Source organism: Pyrgilauda ruficollis, unplaced genomic scaffold (genome assembly GCF_017590135.1).
Source record: "Pyrgilauda ruficollis isolate IOZ18807 unplaced genomic scaffold, ASM1759013v1 scaffold45, whole genome shotgun sequence".
Lineage (NCBI taxonomy): Eukaryota > Metazoa > Chordata > Aves > Passeriformes > Passeridae > Pyrgilauda > Pyrgilauda ruficollis.
In genome coordinates, this window is record NW_024526044.1 from 3,479,996 (window position 1) to 3,499,169 (window position 19,174).

General features: G+C 50.0%; 1 protein-coding gene across 4 annotated transcripts in view; it reads left to right on the forward strand.

Annotated features, from left to right (window-relative positions):
- Positions 1–19,174, forward strand: part of PMEPA1 (prostate transmembrane protein, androgen induced 1) — a 39,596-nt gene that overhangs the window by 12,389 nt on the left and 8,033 nt on the right. For 3 of the 4 annotated variants that reach the window (XM_041478503.1, XM_041478504.1, XM_041478506.1), the window contains exon 2: positions 3,037–3,075. The exons of the other annotated variant lie outside the window; for it this stretch is intronic. In XM_041478503.1, the coding sequence (XP_041334437.1) occupies positions 3,037–3,075 (39 nt within the window). The remainder of the gene's footprint in view (positions 1–3,036; positions 3,076–19,174) is intronic. 4 annotated transcript variants of the gene reach the window in all.

Sequence of the window (19,174 nt, forward strand, 5' to 3'; positions counted from 1 at the left end):
ATTATTTTTTTTTTTTTTTTTTTTTTGCAGAAGGGAGAAGGGATAAATTCCAGATGTTGCTGGGATACACTTTTTGCCTCTGTTTAATGTCTACTGGCTTTCAGTAAATATGCTGCAAGAGGTGGGGCTGGTGTTTTTATTCCAGGACAAATCATCTACAACAAATCCCATCTGCTGATGGGGGGAGAGTGTCTCCTGGGTGTGACCTGGTGGGGTTAGAGCTGATTCTGCCAGACTGGGGCTGGCCCAGGTGCTCCTTTGGGGTCTTTGCCCTTGGTCACTCATGGTCTTCACGCTGCCCTTCCCACACCACTGCCCAGCTCCTGCTCCGTGTGCACGGGGGGTCCCTGGCATGGGAATGGGCACTTCTGCTCTGAACTGGCACAGGGCATTTTTGGGAGCAGCCCTGCTCTGCAGGCAGCCCTGGCTGGGTGAGGGCTGTCACATCCTCCCTGTGTCCCATGTGGGATGCTCGGTTTAGCAGGACTCTCCTGGCAAGCCAGGCTTTGTGGTGCTGGTGTTTCAGCAAAGAACATCCCAGTGCCCCGCACCAGTGTGGGGCTGGATCCAGAAGCTGAGCTCTGCAGATGGGCAGAGCCCTTTTCCCTCCTTTCCTGCCTTTTCAGTGCATGCCATGCTCACCCCTGCTCTGCAGCCTTGCAGGCTGAAGCAGCAGTGATTTTCCAGCCTGTGTTGCACAGAGGCGTTGTGGGACCAACACGGCAGCTCCGTTCCCTGTTTCATGTTTTCACCTGTTTAGGCAAAGCACATCCCTGCTTTGTTGGCAGCCTGTTGGGTTGCACAAACAGTGTAAGACAAAACCACGAGCAGGTGTTGGTCCAGCCAGGGTAATTACTGGTTCCATGCTGCTGCTGGTAGGCAGGGAGCCTGAGCCACCCTTCCCATGGAGCTGTCTGGCAGCGCTGCGGCTGCAGAAGGGCTCCGGGCACGGCTCAGCCACTCCCTGGATCTCTTCCCTGCTGCCGATTGCATAAAAAAAGTTTATGCATATAAGGAGGGAGGGAGGAGAGCTGAGGGTGGCTCTGGTCAGGTTTAAAGCACCGACTTTATGTGCCAATTCTCATTTGCATTTAAAAAGTTGGCAAATGCATGGCTGAACTTAAAGGGCAGATGTGAGGATGGGAGAGGCAGTGCTAAAAGAGGGGAGAGAAGCAACATCCCAAAACCTTGCCTGACTTCATAGGCTTCTCCCACACATCCCAGACCATGGCCAAACATCTTGGATGAGACGTGATGGGGAACACATGCCCACACGTGCACAGGGTGTCACGCTGCATCACCTGGGCTGTGGAACAGGGAGGGGAGAGACATTGCTTTCTACCCTTTTGGAAATGTAGCCAGAGAAAAGCTGATCCCGATCCAGCCAGCTGCATGCACAGCGTCTCTTTTTCTCAATTTCCTTTGGACTCCCACCCTTTTGGGTCTCCCAAGCCATTTTGGCATCCACTTTTTCTCAGACTCTATGTTTCACTTTTGGGACTCCCACCCTTTTTGGCCTCCAGTCTTCTTTTGGCCTTTCACTCCTTTCCAGCCTCCCACCCCTTTCCAGGCTTTGTGCAGCGAGCTGGCTGAGCAGGAGGAGGAGGAGGAGGTCCAAGCTTGTTGCCACACGTTGGTGTTTGGCTGGGCAGAATTCTTTTCTTTCCTTTCCTGTCGCGCTCGGTGTCGGTGCCCGTTCCGGAGGGGTGGTGGTGGTGCTGCACATGGGCCTGGAGGCACAAGGCTGCCCGTGTGCGTTCAGGTGACACCTCATGTTTGCAAGCCCACTTTGCAACACCTGCATGTGAAGCATCTGAATCAGCCTGACTTCCCGTCAGTGAGCCCAGCCTGCCACCCGTCGTTATTTACCCGCTGCAGTAATTTACAGCAACTCTCTGATCCCTAATCTTTTCCTGGGATTAAAAAGCTGGTTTTCTCTGTCCTCCCAGGTGCATGGGAAGTAACTTTTAAGGCTTTGTTTGAGAGCAGTGATGTGCTGATCTATCCCTGCCAGCCTGCTGTGTTGCTGCAGAGGCAGGCGCAGTGTGGGGAGCAGGCCGCGTGTCCGTGGTCCTGTGTCTGGCAGTGACTGCCTCCCTTGCTCTCGGGTTAAAGGCCACTTTTATAGGCCAGTAGAACTCCTTACGGTCAGACTGCACTAATTAGTACCAATTAAGCATTATCAGTGACAGACAGTTCTTACAGGCTTCATAAAAGAATCCTGAATGTGTTTCTCTGGCGAGCCTCCTGCAGGATGCAGAGCTCCCAGCCAGGCAGAGTCTCAGCTTGCCAGGCACTGGGGAGGATCCATGTCCTGTAATCCCTTCATGTTGCAGGCAGTCACACACTGATGGGTGAGAGAGAAGTCATGAGTTGTCTTTTATTGCAAACTTTTTGCTGCTTTGTTCTCCTCACTTGAAAATACATCTGCTGGGCATTGCTCCTGGGGTGTTGTGCAAGATTTTGCTGTGGCTCTTGCTCTTTAGCACTCCACAGCCACTGCCCCCGCTGTGGGCATGGGGCGTCAGGAGACGCTGAGCTTTCACCAGGCTCAGCAGCATGTGGGGCTCAGCTCTGTGTGTTTGCAGAGGAGACAGAGTGTGATAAACCATCCACCAGTGCCTTGAAGTGCAAAGTGCTGCCCTGGGCCATGGACAGGCAGTCTGGCACTGTTGAATGTGGCAGGGAGGTCTCTGGGGTGGGCTGAGTAATCCCAGAAACTTCACAAACCTCTGTGAAGCTTTGGCAGTGCCATCAGGTGAGATCAGGAGAGCGTCCTGGGGGAAGCAGGGGAGAGAGGAACGGGACCTTGTGTGGCAATGTCTGGTGTGGGAAAAGCACGTGGGGTCATTATCCAGGAGTGGTGGCACCTCTGGTACTGCTGCCCCGTGGAGATGGTGGGAGCAGGTGTCTGCTGGCCAGGGGAGCTCTGCCAGGACGAGTCCCCAGGAGGGGAGCTGGGGTGTGTGTGCAGCCGCTCGGAGGTGGCTCCCATCACTGACGGATCCTTTCTGTTTTTCTTTCAAATGTCTCCAGGCACTGAATGTTTAGGTCGCACCTTTCCAGGTAAACTGGGTAAGTGAAGTATTTCAAGAGTTGCCAAGATCTAATTACGAAGGCTGATTGCATGATTGCAGCTGCTGTACCGTAAACTCCCCGGTTACTGCTCCACGCCACGGGTGGGACCTTGCCTGGCCCGAGAGCAGCAGGTACCTGCTCCTCTGGTGCAGAGGGGGATGCAGTGGTGTCTTCAGAGGCTGGCTGTGCAAACCTGCTGTTCTTTGTCTATCCATATCTGGCTGCACTTATGGTAATCCTGGATGGGATTTCTTTTCCTGCTGTTCAGCGTAGAAACAAGTTCAAAAGCTGAGTGTCATTTTAAGTACTGGTACTCTTTCATTTGCTGCCACAGTGGCAAACTGATGAGCAGTGTTACATTGAGGAAAGAGACTGTCACTCTATTTTATGAAAGTAGTTGACATCCTGCACCTTTTTAAGTCATGGGATGTGGGACTTCTGCTGAGTGTGGCCAGAGATGCTCGTGTTCAGCACAGACAAAACCGGGCGTTGGAAGCCCTGTTAAACCAGGCTCCTGGATTTGAGCTGAACCTGTTTGCAAAAGAGCCTTTAAAAAGACACTGCTATAGTGTTTATGGGTCTGTCTCTCAGTTTAGAATTGAGTTTATGACAGTACCTTAAAACTAAGGTGTCTTTGCTCAATGTGGTGTCCCAAGCCTGCTGGGGAAGAACCAGCTAAATAAATTGTTAACAAGTGGTGAATGAATGACTTTAATAAATAGCAAATCAATTGCTATAGAGCCTGGAAAGTCGATAGAGCTTATGACCTTGGCTTATAACCACACTCGGATCCTTAACATGCCTATAATGCCTACAAATCATTCATTAGGCTTTTATCAAGCATCAATTAGCAAAAGTCATAATCTAAAATAAGAGGGGAAAAAAATAATCATTTCAGTTCCTTTATTTCGAGCCTGGTGGCACAATTTGGTTGCACAGCAGGACAGCCCTTGCTTATGCAAAAAAGCTGTGAGACACCACCGGTCCCCCGGCAGGCAGCGTTATCGTGGTGCAGACAGCAGGCAGGGGAACCAGGGGAGCCTGAGGCTGGGATCAGCCCCGGAGCTGGGACACTCACAGCAGCCCGCAGGGAAGCTGTCCTGCAGCAGGCAGTGGTTGATTTACATTTATTTTATACTAATGCCTTAAGATCTCAGCAGATCAGGCGGGCAGGGGTAGCCGTGGTGTCCCAGCGCTCGGAGCAGCGTTTTTGCTCCAGCAAAAGGTGGTTGGCCTTTGCTCCACGGTTGTAAAACTCACACCCGTTTTCTTGTGCTGTGATTTGGGAAAGTGTGTGAGCGGGGATGTGTTCGAGCTGTGCTGCTCTTCCTGCTTTCCCTGGTCTTCCCATTTTGTGTGTGTGTGTTTGTGCCTCGGGGAGGGAGGCAGAGATGCAAGTGAAAACATGCGGTTTTCTTAGAATATAAATAACAGAAAATTAAGTATAATTTTTGTTTGTTGTAGAGTCATTCCCTGCAGTCTCCAGTTGTTTGCTCCTTTGCTGCACTCCTGTACTCTTTGGGTTTTTTTCATCTTACCAGATGGATACTGTTTGGAGTGTGCTGCAGGACACTTCAGTTATCTTGCTGCGGGGTTAATTGTGCGCCCAGCGAAGAGCTGTGCTTGCAGACATCAGTGCATGCCCAGGCTTCTGAAAGCCCGGCCTGCCAGACGGGGCTGCCTCTATCAGACGGCTTTTTGCCTCGCCTTTGTTGTCTGGGTCCTTGTCTGCAGCTCCAGCCTGGGCCGGCATTCCCAGACATCGCCACCTCCACCACCCGCGTCCTCCCGGAGCATCCTGGTGCTGCCTGCAGAGCCAGAACCCCAGGGGGAGATGCCCCTGCCCATCCCAGAGAGCTGCCCGTGCCCATCCCTGTGCCACCTGGGATAAAGCCCTGCACCTGGTGGGTCAGAACACCAAACCTGGGCAGGGAGAGCGCTACCTCCCGCAAGGGAGGTTTGGTTTTCACTGGGCTTTTTTCCCTGGGCTTTTAAGGTATTCCACCATCTCCTTGGTTAACTCCTGGGTGTCTGTGGTGTGGATGTCAGGCTCTTGGATTCCTCTGAATGACTTGTGGGTGCCTTTTGTGCCTGCTGAGAGGGAGCAGTTTGGCTGAGCTGCAGCCTCTGCCCAGATCTGTGTGCTGGGGCATGGCCAGGCACCACTGTGTCCCCTCCATGGGGACTAAAAGAAGAGGTGCTGCAGCTTCTGGTGGATTTTGTGTTAGCTCTCCTGCTTCTCACAGAGGGTGGCTTGGAAATGGGTACAGAGGGGGAAGGAGAGAATGCCCTCAACAAATGGCTATTCATCTTATTTAGGAGGAGATGCATTCCTTGAACTCTGTAAAATCAAAGGGCAGGGTGGGGGGTTTACACCAAGCAAAATTCACGTAGCTAAACATGTAAGTACATGAAAATGTGTGATTTCTTAAAAGTTTGGTGATTTCTGGGAGAAGCTGGGCCATGCTCTGCATTCACTGCAATGTGAAAATGCCAGTGTGCACCATTCTTTATTTTATTGTTGTGGGTTTGAGCATTTTGTTATATTAGTCTTAAATGCATTTGTTTCCATAGCTGCGCACTGCTGATAAAAATCCCAGTGTGGGATCTCTCAGTCTCCCTGTGCATGTGCACCAAAAATAAATGCCAGGCAGTTGTCAGGAGATGAGCTGCTGCCATGGCAGGTGCCAGGCTGTGAGGAAGGTCTGGCTGCACCCTGCTGAGGCTGCAGGTATATGGCATCTTGCCACGGTGTCACCATCAGTGTCCTGCCACAGCTCCTGGCTCTGTTGGTGCCTCAGTAGTCCCAGGGACCTGGAGCACCTGGGGAAGGAGTTGCCACAGGACTGGTGATGTTTTGGAGATGGGGTAGGAAGCAATAGAGGCAGGGGGAGAAGACAATCCTCGTCCCTCACCTTTTTGTTGTGTAAGGTATGGAAGTGGTGAGGTGTGCTGGTGAAGGATTGGTATCTGGTGGCTACCAGGATACTGGAACTCCTTCGTGCTCTGAATTCACTGTATTCACCATCAGCTGTTTGTAAATCACCTCTCACCAGAAGGAGGTGGGGATTTAATAGCTGTTTAAACTATCTCAGTTGCTGGGTCTGGTTTTGCTTGGTCTCAGGCTGTAACTCCAGAGCTCCAGCCTGGAGCTGGCAGAAGGAGGGGGGATCCCTGCAGCTGCCTGAGGTGGCTGCTGGCTGTGCCCAGGGTTGCAGGTTCCAAGTGGAGAGGTGCCACTGGGCCAGTGAGTGCCACTGATGCCCAGGGTGCCACCATGGGTCACACTGGTTTTAATCTGTACAGCTGGGCTGGAGCACATCTTCCAGGTATTCACCTTTCCTCCAGGAGCAGTGAAATGAAAGGGGTTTGTTTTGCCCAGAGTTCTGATGTGTGGGTTCCCAGGTTTGCCTTCGGCCCCGCTCTGTGCTGGGTGTGCTCGGGGCAGCTGCTGCTCCTGCTGCCTGTGCTGCCATGGTCAGGGCCATGGGATCACCCCAAATCCTTATCCTGAGGGCACATGGTGGTGGTTGGCCGGGAGTGCTTCCCTCACTGCTCTGCCAGGGGTGTCCTTAACCCCCCCGGATGCTCTCTCTCCTTTAATGCATCTTTTTAAGTACTGGGTAATAGTGTTTTCTTTCTGGCAGAGATGAACAAGGGCTTTTAATAGGTCTTTTATTTTCTCTTCGTGTAGTTCCCTGGCAGTAACCTGCCATTAGCTCCACCATTTATTTAGGGTGTTTATATTTTTATATGTAGGGACCTCAACACTGGGAAGCCGAGGGGTTTGATCAGGGTCACACAAGAAATACATGTTAAAGCTGGGACTTCAGCTTTTTCTAAATGTTGAGGTGATCTCTAGGCTTGGCAGAGAGGGAACATCTTGGTTTGTCCCCTTTTAACTGAGCCAGACAGGGAAAGCAGAAAATAAAGGCTCTGTGGAAGGAAGCATATATTCCATTTTTGCTCTTTCCTGCTGGCAATCCGCGCAGGGCTGGAATCGCAGGATCTCTGCGTTCAGGAGCCTGAGGATGCTGTGCGCGAAATACACGGCGGCAAAGGGAAACCCGGGGCTGGAAATCCCATGGGCTCCTTCACCTTCACGGCTTCCAGCAGCGTTGGGAGGTGGAAGCTGCCCCGCAGACCCTGCAGAGCTGGGGAGGGAGGCTGTGTGCGTGCCCCCTCCCCGGCAGCGGTGCTGCAGCTGCGGCTGCCTGGCCGCTCCTGCCCCGCAGCGCCTCTGTGCCCGCCTTGTGTGAGCAGCCCCAGTGTGCCGGAGCACAATGCTCCCTTCACTCCCCGTCAGACTGGAGGTCTAGACGCTCTCCCTGCCTTTTGTTGTCAGGGTCACAGGTTAGGGAGCGTTCCCAGCTCCTTTTCCCTCCGCCGATCATGGAGCGCTGCGCCGGGGCACCCCTCCGGAGGGAGTCACCCCGCTACCCAAACACGCTCAGACTTAAAATTATTGTGGCAGCTCCCAGAGAGAAATGTGCTTTTGAAAGGCAGTCGGGATCACCCCCACTCCAGTTCTTGCCGGCACAGATGCTCAGCTGACACCAGCTAAATAGAAACCTTTTAGCTCTTGCCAGTAAGTCTGGAGCAAACTGCCAAAAAGCATCGAGGACCAAGACACAAAACGAAGTCAGGCCTGAGTAAAGTACTTGCAAAGGAAGGATGGAACTGGTGTGTTCTGTCTCTTGATCTTTAGCACATGAGGTGCTTCAGTCTCGAGGTTGTTTTTTTGGTTTTTTTCCTAAATACAATGGTGGCATTTTAAAGGTTTTGAGCAGATACAAAGCAAGTCCCTTAGCAACAAAGGGAAGGTTTTTCTCTTAGTGTGGGCTTTTTTAACACGGAGCATTAGTGAAATTTTCCTTCTCCCTAAAAGACAAGTTTGGCTGAAGGAGACATTTTTAGTGGCTTTTAGAGTTGGGACTTGAACCTGTGATGTTGCCCCTGCCCCAGCCCACCCTTGTCAGCCTTGTCCTGGCCAGGAGGTGCCTCTGGGCTGCAGCCCCTTGTCTGGAGGAGGGAGGTGCAGAGGAGGAAATGGCTTGATAAAGAAGTTAGGAACAACTTTTTTCTTCTTCCTGGCAAGAAGACATAACAAAAAATTGGCAGGTTCATGCTTTGTAATATCGAATTAAAATCTATTAAGTAGTCACAGAGAGCCAAAACCTGAAATTGCTGTTAGGCACTGCTCTTGGTGAAGTGAAATGCTTCTGGATCTGGCTCACTTCTGCATTGTGTGTGTGTGTTTGTATCATGTGTGAAGAATGAGTCTATGAAGCTCAGATAGAGGTTTTAAATAGAAATAATGCTGGCAGCTCTTTCTTCCTGGATCCAGGGCTATTATGTGTCTGGCTCTTGCCAACATGAATTGCAGAGGAAGTTCATGTGAACTCCCTGGCTGATTTGACAGCTGCACAGCCATGGTGGGTTCAAAGCCCAGGCACTGTTGAGCAGAAGTGATGACATTTTTTGGTGTTTCTTCTTTTCAGAGGGTGAAGATGGGCCAAGAGAGCCTGTTTCCCACCCCAATCCTGGCACAGGCAGGGTCAGGCATGTTGAGCAGTGGTGGCCCAACTTCCCCAAAGCTTTATCCGTGGTCCCAAATGCTTCCACTCTCAGGGGAATGTCACTGATTTGTGCTGCCTGGGGGACATGAGGGGGACACAGACCATCCCACTGGCACTGGTGGAGACCACAGAGCCCCCAGACCTGCCCCTGTTGCCCCTGTGGGAATCCTCATGCACCTGTGTGCAGTGGGAGCAGTTTGGGGTTAATTCCTCTGCAAACCCGCAGTGCAGAGAATGATGCCGCTTGTACGGGGCGTGGGGGGAAATAATGTTAAATTAAACTCTCCGTAAGGGAAGAAAAGCATCCAGCCCCATTCTTTACTGCTCATTTTAGTAATTTCTTCCAGATAACCTACACATCTGTGTCAGTGCAATTAAAGCAGAAATTCTGTCTAATGAACAGTTGTAGCCCTTGGGCTATTGCGGAATGAACAATGAAGTTGGAAACAGTCTTATTAAAATAATAATTAAGAAACAAGGGTTGGGAGACAGAGGGAGGTGCAGATGAGGTGGTGGTGGGATGTTATGTGATGAGGAGCAGAGAAGAACTGAATTCAGGCTGGTTCTGGGCTTCCAGGGGTGACTCCCACCGTGACCCTCCCCTGCAGAAGGGACTGGGCAGTGAGGCTGGAGCCGGGGCTGGGCACAGGGTCGTGCCAGGGGCACAGGGTCATGCCATGTCCCAAAAAAGCAGTCTCAGGCCAGTCTTGCCCTGGGGTGGGAGTGTTGGTCTGGGGTGGCTGTGGCCTGGCCCCGTCATGGGCAGCGTTTGCCCTCCTGTTCAGCAGATCAGTGATTTTGCCTGTGTATTGTAGTTTGAGGTTTTTTTGGTGCTTCAACAATTGATAAAGCTCAGAGAGGAAGGACGATGTTCCTTGTGTTAGACAGGATTATATTTTCTTTTGTTTTTTGTTTTTTTTTTCCAGAAAACCATCCTTTCTCTGCAAAAAACCCAACACTCTGAACACTCATATAGTTTGCTTTAACTTTCTTTTCTTTCTTTGCATTCCTGAGGACTGGGACTGAGCAGTCTCAACTGCGTCAGTGATGGGGTCTGGCCAGTTTTTCTCATGTGATACAGTTTATTCTTTTGTTTCTAAGTAAATAAAAACAAAAAATTCCTTTTCAGTGTTGTTAACCCTTGGGGTTATAATACTGTTTCTCCAGGAGTCATCATTTAATGCCAATAAATCAGTTAAAACTTTGAGCTGGCTTTTTTTGAACTTAATACACTCCTGTTTAGAAATGCATGTGCTGCAGAAAGCTACTGACATCTCAGATTAATAAAATAAATTTGAAAAAAAAGCAGCAAATGCCATAAAAAAAAGGGGCCAGACAAATCCCACTGGAATGATACATTGGAATGATTTTAGTGGGATTTATATCTATGAGCTGTGGGGGTTTTGTGGTTTGTTTTTTTTTTTTTCTTTTGAAATGGTTGCGAACCAGAGTGATTACTTATCATTTTCATTTTAACTCCATCTGACAAATCGTTTTAGATGGAGAAAGCAATACTGCGTCTTTAAATGGCTACTCTGTCAGCGCATCTTGCAGGGCTTTAAATGCCCTTTGTTATCGCAGTCTAGACAGGACGCAGGCGGAATATTTGATATGTTATAAGGCAGAGATGTGACAAGGTTGAATTAATTTACTGGCTTATTTAAAGCTGAATTTCAAAACATTTTTCCTTACAAACTTGGGTTTTTTTCTCTCTCTCTATCCTATATTTTTTTTTTCCAAGTTCGTGCAGTATGTTTCAACTGTTTAGACTGGGAGAGGAGACATTGGCTTACTGCAGCCTGCAGTACTTTAATTGCCCTTTTTATGACTGTCTAGACATCATGCAGATGCATGTTTGTGGTGAGAAGACATTTCCCCCTCTGGTTATACGATAGTCTGAAACCTTTACATTCCCTATCTCCTTACCCCCTCTGTCTCCGAATGCGCTTTGCTCCCTCCATCCCTGAAAATCACTTTTCCCCTCACTTTTATTTTTTGAAGGACACTTCGGCCCCCGTTTTCCTGCTCTTTTCCGCATGCTGGTGTGCAAACGCTTCGCGGGGATGGGGGTGTGAGGAGGGGATGGCTCTCGGGTGTCGCTGCCCCGGGGGTGTCCCCGCAGCCCTGTCCCCGCCGTGGGTGCGGGTCCCCGCACATCGGCGGCCTTTCAATGGGTGCGGAGTTTTAGTTATGCAAATCGGCGCATTAATTAACCCCGTCGCTATAGCTACTGCTTTATTGTTAAATGCAGTGAAAAGGGGACAGGCTGTGTCCGTGGATAATCCTCCCGTCGGTGCTGTGCCCTCTCCCGCCCCGCCGAGCGCCCTGCGCCCGGTGCGGGGCAGCTGCCGCCCGCATCCCGCATCCCGCCGGGCAGGTGGCGGGGCAGGGCCGGCCCCACGGCGTTCGGGATGGGCCGGCCGGGGCTCCACCGCCTCCCCCCGAGCCCATTGTGGGGGCTGACCCGGGGGTCGGCTCCCCGCAGCCCCCCTGCCCCGTGTATCTGGGGATGGGACGGGGGGAGCGGGACAATGGGGCGGCAGGAGGGACGCAGATGGGCCGGGATGGGGATGGGGATGTTCGGGGAAAGGAGCAGAGCACTCCAGGATGGGGATGGGGATGTTTGGGGAAAGGAGCAGAGCACCCCGGGATGGGGATGCTCGGGAAGGACAGGGATCCCTGGGATGGGGATGCTCAGGGAAGGGGTAGCGCATCCTGGGATGGGGATGGGGATGCTCGGGGGAAGGGGTAGAGCACCCCGAGATGGGGATGCTTGGGAAGGAGCAGGAAGCCCCGGGATGGGGATGCTCGGGGGAAGGGGTAGAGCACCCCGGGATGGGGATGCTTGGGAAGGGCAGGGATCCTCGGGATGGGGATGCTCAAGGATGCAGAGCACCCCAGGATGGGGGTGGGGGTTGGGTTTCTTGGGGATTGCAGGGAACTCCAGGATGACAACGTTCAGGAAGGGCAGGTGATCCCAGCGCTGTTCTTGGCCCCAAACCTCATCTGTGCCTGGCCTTCTCTTTGTGTGCACCCTAAAACCTGCACATGCAGAACCCCCAGTGAAACAGACTTCCCAGCAGATCTGCTGTGGGAGTTAAAACCTTTCTCAGGCTGTTGCTGCAGCTGAGGTGGAAGTAAATTTATTACCTTTAATTTTGTCAGATTTGGGGCGGTTGTACTCTCCTCCCCCATTCACTCTGGTGTGTGTGTGTATATATATATATATATATGTATATATAAATACAATTTTTTTTCACATCTCTGTGAGAGTGTGCACATGCATTCGCTCCCATCTGGTGGTAGCGACCAGTTCAGACCAGTTCAAGAACTGAACTTGAATCCTAGAGTGACCAGACACAGTGTGCCTTGTCTGGGCATTTGCATGCATTTTGCATATTTTTTCCCTGCAATGCATAATTTTGCCTGTAACTTAAGATTGTCCTTGTTCCCTGGGAATAACTTGCCTTGTGAAAGGTCACTCCTCTGGCGAGCGGGAGCTGCAGAGTGGCACAGACGATAACGGCGCTTGGGAAGAGGCAGAGCAGGGAGTGTTTCCCGTTTTTTGGCTCTGGACCGTGCTGAGGAAATCCGGTCGCAGTTCCAGCCCTGTCGTGACCTGTGTGGCTTTGGCCAGCTTGCTCAATCTGGGTTTCAACACCCGTCTGCGAGCCAGGGCAGCCCCTGTGGCACTGCTGCCCGGGGCTGCGTGTCCTGGAGCCCCTGGGGGAGCTGCAGCCTCAGGACAGGGGCATGGCAGGGTCCCAGCACCGTTCCCAAATGTCAAGGGGCTCCCTGGGGATGTGCTGGTTGATAAGTGAGGTGGTATGAGGGAGCCATGCTGGTACAGAGTCGAAATGCTGGAGGAGCACAGGTTATCCAGCCACAATTTGGGGTGTTTTGTGGCTTTTCTGCACTTCAGTCATGTCCTTGAGCTGGGTGCTGGGTGTGAGTTGATGGGTGTCATGCCTGTGGCAGCGAGGCACAGGCACTGCTGCTGTCTTATGTGTCACTGAAGGTGCCCCTGCATGAGCACTGGTCCCACAGGACTTGCTGGGCACTGTGACAGGGGTTGGGTGCTGGCACTGGGGCACCTGGAGCTACTTTGGGCTTTGACATGGTCATGGCTGAGTGCGCTGGGAATTGGCCAGTGGATGATTTCCCCAAGAATAAGTGGAAATGGAAACTTTCTAGGGGACAGCCAGGATGGAGAGACACCTGGTGAAACCCAGTGTATCCAGCATTTTTTCAGCTGGGAGAGGCTGTGCTTGATGCTGATGACATTCCCAAACCCCCACCTGCACACCCCTGTGCTGTCCCCGCTGCGCACTCCACAGGGAATGGGACAGCCTGTGCCATCTCCCTGCCCTGCTGCTGCCTTTCTGTGTGCACAGCAAGTGCAGCCTGCTGGGTCCTCATGACCTGCAGCATTCAAGGCGCCTTGTTGTGCTGGGCTGGGTGACAAATGCATCCCATGTTCCCTGGTGTCCCCACGGCAGCAGGAGGAGGGAGCAGGCTCCGGCACCGCTGGGTGATGCAGCGCCGCTGGATGCAGCTGAGGGAGGCTGCAGGTGCCCTGTCAGTGCCAGGCAGCTCCGTTGCAGTGGGAGACAGGGCTGGGAGGAGGCTGGAATCAGAAACCCAATCCCTGTAATTGCCATTTGCTTTCTGGAGAGGGGGCAAAGCCCTCCCTGCATGGAGCACTTGCTCTCCTTGGAGCGTCCGCGTCTGGCAATTTGTCTGTTGAAACAGATGTGGGCAGCGACAAACATCTATTTCTATAACTAGAAACAAATTTGGTAATTGCCTCTTTCAACAGGACTTGCTCAAGCAGGAAATGAAATTCCTAAATGGCAGTTAGCAAAAGTATTTATAGCTAAGTTCATAAATGAGATGTGCTTTCCTTTGTCATGAGTTTCTGCTGGGTGGAAGGAAAAAAAAACCTCTACAGTAGCAAGCCACATATTGATCAGGAGTGTTTCCAGGGTATACGAAAATACTTATTTATTAATGTGTTTATTTTTACTGGCTGTTAGAAATACCCCTGACAAACAAAACCTGTTTGGTCTTTCAGGGTCAGCTGGTGGGGTTTGATCCGGATATTGTGTGCTGTGTTTTTTCACTCATTATTTAGTAGATTTTTTTTTTTCTGGTTCAGGCTATTTATGATTGCAGATGGTAAACTCTAGTTCTTGTGTTCCTCTCTCATGGTACTCTTTTTCAAAGGGGTGGGTGATGTTCTGCCCTCACCCCTGCCCAAACATCATCCAGGCCTGATGGTGTTGTGCTTCATCTTGGGAAGCAGGAGGTGTTTTGGATGTTCTCAGCTTGGTGGGGACCATGAGCCCTGCTCAACATTTTTTAGCAAGCAGGCAAATTTACCTGTCTTTTAAGTGCAAAATCAAAATGACTTTATTCTTTTAATCCAGTTCAGCTGTTCTCACCCTTGGGAATAACTTCAAAAGCCATGTACTCCTTCCAGTCATCTCAGTAGGCTGGGATCAGCCTGACTGTGTGTGAAATACCTCATCTGAAAATCCTGGAGAAGGGGAGGGTGAGAGAAGTAGGCACAGAAAAGAGAGAACGGGTTGGCATATGCAAGATTTCAGAGAGCTAGTGTGTCCCAAAGAACCGTGTTTGTTCTCATTGCTCTGAGGGAGCTGTTTCATGTCTTCAGGAGTTTCTCTAAACAATGTCCGGCCGACACTTGCTCAGAGCCTGCTCAGGTCTCTGCTCAGAGCCCAAAGCGTCCTGGCACACAGAGCTGCTGACCCCAGCTCTCAGGTTTGCCATTTCCCTGTAAAAGCTGAGTTCTGCCATGCTGGTCCTGCCTCTCTGGCCCTTGGATGTGTGTCCCACTCCCTGCAGCTGCCACCGAGCTGGTGACATCGGGAAGGTCACCTCCTGAAAACAGGCCCCTGCTGCTGCCAGGACAGTTGCTGTGGTTTTTAAGCACTAAAAAAAATGTTCTGAGGCCCAAGCAGTCTGATATTTCTGTGACTATTAAGCATGAAACCGGGCTGTTTCCTTTAAAACAAACAAAAATGGGGGTGGGGGGATGAGGCCATCATTTGCCAGTGACTCAGAGGATGTGATGCTCGATTACCTGTGGTGACATCTGAAAAAAAGAACTATATTAAACACAGTTATGTCCCAAGGCTTGGCACTGTGAACAGGACTTCTTGAGGCCCTATCCCCTGTTTTCCTGGCTCCTTTTCTGAGTCTCACTTGCTCCCTGCCCTCCTGCCCCATCTCAGCCTGTCATCACTGGCTTGCACGGCGTCATTTCTGCTCGCTGCATCAGAGTTGACTGTGCTGAATCCAGAAATGAAGTTGAGCTGTTAACTGTACTGATGATGCATGAAGCAGGCCCAAAATGATTTTTTCCCAGCTGTCCTGCCTGTTGTCTCAGGCCTGGTCCTGGTTCCTTTGGTGTTTCTGCAGCTTCAAGGTGCTGCCAATCAGTGCCAGCAGCAGCACTATCAATATTGAGATCAAATTCTGCATCTTCCCCTGCTCTCTTGTAAACAAACACAATTGTTGACAATCTGATGGGCCCTTCGTATCTGGTTTTATGGGGGTATTAGAAGACAAATGTAGCAGATGCTAATACAAAAATAGTGCAGTAATGACTTTGCCTGCTCTGATTGTTTCTGAGATGACCTAGCAGATGAGCGAGGGTGAGTAATCTGCCATCTGAAGTTCTTTGTTCTTTCATCTCTTCTTTGCTGTCCACAGCCTCTGAAAGGAAGAACACTGTTTAACAAGAGTATGTGTGTGTGTGTGTAAGAGTGTGTGTGAGTTTGTAAGAATGTGTGTGTAAGAAAGTGTGTGAGTGTGTTAAGAATGTGTAACTGTGTGTGAGTGTGTTAAGTGAGGGTTTTTTTAACTTTTTTCCTTAGGAGTTATGGCTAGTGCAGCTACATTTCTTCATCTTAGCTGTTACCTCCTGAGTAGTTTCACTTCTTCTCGGCACTTCTCACACGATACACAATTCCAGTACCTACAGAAATTGTATTTGAAGCTCGGGGATGACTGGTTTGACCTGCAGATGTGTGTTATACCTGGCTGAAAGCACAGGTCATCTTGGCTGAGACCCTGCCTCTAAGCTGTTCTGTCTACCTGTAAATGATAGCTGGAGTGTCTGGAATGATTGCAGCAAAATACAGGTTTTGGTTTGGTTTTTTTTTTTCTCCTTTATACTTACGTTGGTTTGGAGAGTTTGTCTTCTGCAGAGATACTCTGTGTGGAAGCAAGAGCATTAATAAAGTTTATAGGAAGCATTTTATGAACTGAAATGTAGCTGTAAAAGGCAAGGCAATGCATTTAAAGTGTAACCCAGCCTCACCTCCCCTGCGGCTGTGGGGGTGCTCCCAGCATCACCATTGACTCAAATCACTCTCCCTCCTTGTAAATATATTAATTAATTTGAACCTGTGGGTGCCAGTATTCTGTTCATGAGGACTAGAGGAAGCTCCCAGATGCACTTTCCTGCAGCATCCCCTGTGGAGCTGTGAGCGGGCCGGCACCTCAGTGTGGGACCCACACATAAATCCATAAATTTGAGACACTTCAGAGCTTTATAGTCTTGGTGACTGGGCAGCAGGGTGGGCAGCAAGCTTCTTATAAATACAGGAGAGTGGAGTCCAAGGCTGTGGAAGCAGCAGAGCCCCATCACTCATTCATACATCTCCGTACCCCCCTGCCAAGCCCTTGTTCAAGGCCAGGCGTGGTTTGGAGTGGCAAGCAGGCAGTGAACGTGAAGAATGGGACGTGACAAGTGCTTCTCCTTGGTCACGAAATACCCCGTTCTGGGGTGCTGAGAATCTGGGGGGGAAAATGCTGAGTTGCAGAACAGTGGCACGCACGGCGCCCGGCTCCCGGAGCTGCCGCGTCTAGACAGAAAATACGGAAAAGCAGGTTGTGTCACTTAAATGTGATGTCTGAACCTGTTAGTTTGAAACGTATTCTGGAATAAAAATTATGCAAAATTAAATTAGTGTGACCTTGCTTTGCATTTGGAGGCGGAATATGCCCATCTTGTAAAGCCTAGTGCATTTATAACACTTCCCTTGGGGAAAATTACAGAGAGAAATGGAATGAGGTCTCTTCTAATTGAAAAGTGACAATGATTAGGAAGCCAAATACAAAATGTGTTGAGTATTTTTTTTTCTTGTTTTGTTGTGTGTGTGTTTTTAAGAATACCAGTAGAATTATAAATTATGTGCTTTGCAGTTTGGCTTGTTTTTCATTCCCCAAAGGCTTTTTATTAGCATAGCAGCTGAATTGCACTTGTATAATAGCATATTAACTCAAACTTTGGGTTTTTAATGATCTTTCTTCATTAGTTTGACTGAGCTGCTTGGATAAAAATCTTACTGAGCATATCCAGCTTTCCAGTGTGTTGGGTTTGTTTTCCCTTCTGCAGAAAAGAAGCCCGTGAAGACAAGTTAAAACAGAGGGAGAGCTGGCAGAAACTTTGGTGCCTCGAGTGGATATGAGTCTCTTAAAACATGAAAAGCACAAATTGAGTGTGTGGGGGGTTTTTTGTTTTGTTGGGTTGGTTTGTTTTTTTGTTGTTTTTTTTTTTGGTTTTTTTTTGTTTTGTTTTGTTTTGTTTTTTTTTTTGGTTTTTTGTTTTTGTTTTTGTTTTTGTTTGACTTCTATTTTGTTTTTTTCCAAAGGCCAGATTGGGCAACCTGAGTGTGTTCTTGGGATTAAGGCAGGATGGGTTTGCTCCTGGGCATGGTAATGCTGGGCTGCTCCTCAGAGCCTGGGCTTGGGGTTGAGATGGGGCAGGAGGAGCATCCCAGCTGGACAGCAGCATCCCCTTTGTTCTGGTAATCATCCTGTGCCTTCCTGTGGTGTAATCCCCAGTTACAGCAGCCCCAGAGACTGAGGATGGGTGAGACACTGCTGTGTTGTCCCAGATGCTGATGGAATTCCCAGTCCTCCTTCAGGCTCTGCTGGTTCTGTGTCTGTGTGTGCAGGAAGCCTGGTTTAGGTCATTTGTAAGTGACACATCTTGTGTGTTCCTTCCTGGGAAGGAGTTTCCTGGGCCAAAATTTCACCTGTGTCACTGAAGCACCAGGACCAATTTAGCAAGGTTTGGTTCATTTAAGGTATATCTTGTCCTAGGGAAGGAACTTTCCTTTATTACTACTTTGGCCTTGTTTTTCTTTAGAAGAAAAGAAAAAAAAAAAAGTTTTCCCTTTTAACAGAAAGGAAAGTTTTCCATCACCAGCTTCATTTATACTTTTTCTTAGGTTTTCTTACCATGGCCAAAGCACATGCTACATTTTGAGGCTGAAGTGACTCATCTTCTTAAAAACATTTAGAGGTTTTTTTGCTTAGTTTTTTCTTTTCCATAATGATTTTTGCAAGAGTCGGGCTCTGCAGGCTGGGTGGCTGCTCTGCTGCCACGGGGAGGGCAGGCACAGGGCTCTGGGCTCTGGCTCTTCATGGATGAGCCAGATCATCTTCATGGATGACCAGGGCAGCACCCAGGGGAGCTGTGGGGTGCCCTGTGCCTGGCTGGGGTGCTGTCAGTGCTCAGGTACAGCTGGCACCAGGACAGGTCTTTGGGATGTGTAGGGACTCCCCTGCATAGGAGGGGTGACATGGGAAGAGTCATTGTGCCTTTTTTTCCAATGGTTTTGCATTGTCCCTTTTCCCAGCCCTTTAGGTTTTGGTGTTTTGTGCCTGTGGTCAGTCTGGGTTCTGCTCAGAAGCAGCGAGCTCCTGTTCCAGCCAGTTCCTCCAGCACAGGGCACCAGGGGCAGCTTTTGGGTCCCACAGCTGAGCTGTGCTGCTTTGGGGCTGGATCAAATTTATGGGAGTGTGGTTTTCTTCCATGCTGTTCCTCTCACAGTGGCACTGGGCAACTTCCTGGGGTTGCTGTGAAAGACCCAGAGCTTATCTTTTATTCTAGCTAAAAAACATTTTTAAGGCAAAACTCTTGTACAATGTTTGGCTTTTAATCCCTCTCTTCCCACCCCGTGTGGAACCTTCCAGAGGAGAGGCAGCTGCATCTTAGGGGTGCTGGAAGGATCTGGGCTCAAAGTCCCTCATCCATCCAGATCAAAGTGCCAGATAAGGTTCCTGCTTTCAAGGCATAATTCTGCTTTCTGCAGGCAGTGGGCAGAGCTGGTGGAGCATTTTGGGCAGTGGCAGAAATAGCTGCTGTTTAGCAGAAAGAGCTCCAAGGTAACTGGCAGTGCTCACCACCTGGACTGTTTTCTTGACATTTATTTGCTTTTACTGGCACTCAAATGCCACCTGTCAGGAGAAAACTTTCCATTAAAAAAAAATCCAATGAAAAACCTAATAAATTTTCGTGACTCAGCAGAAGCCATCCCAGCTGGTATGAGTGGTGCCCGTTGAGGTCTGATGGGCCTTGCTGTGTGTCTGCAGATTTATATGTGTGTGTGTCTATATAGATTAAATATAGATGGCAGCATCCATGATAGCTTAGGGCATTTCCCAAGCTGGATTTTATAGCTGTCACTGCTGAGAAG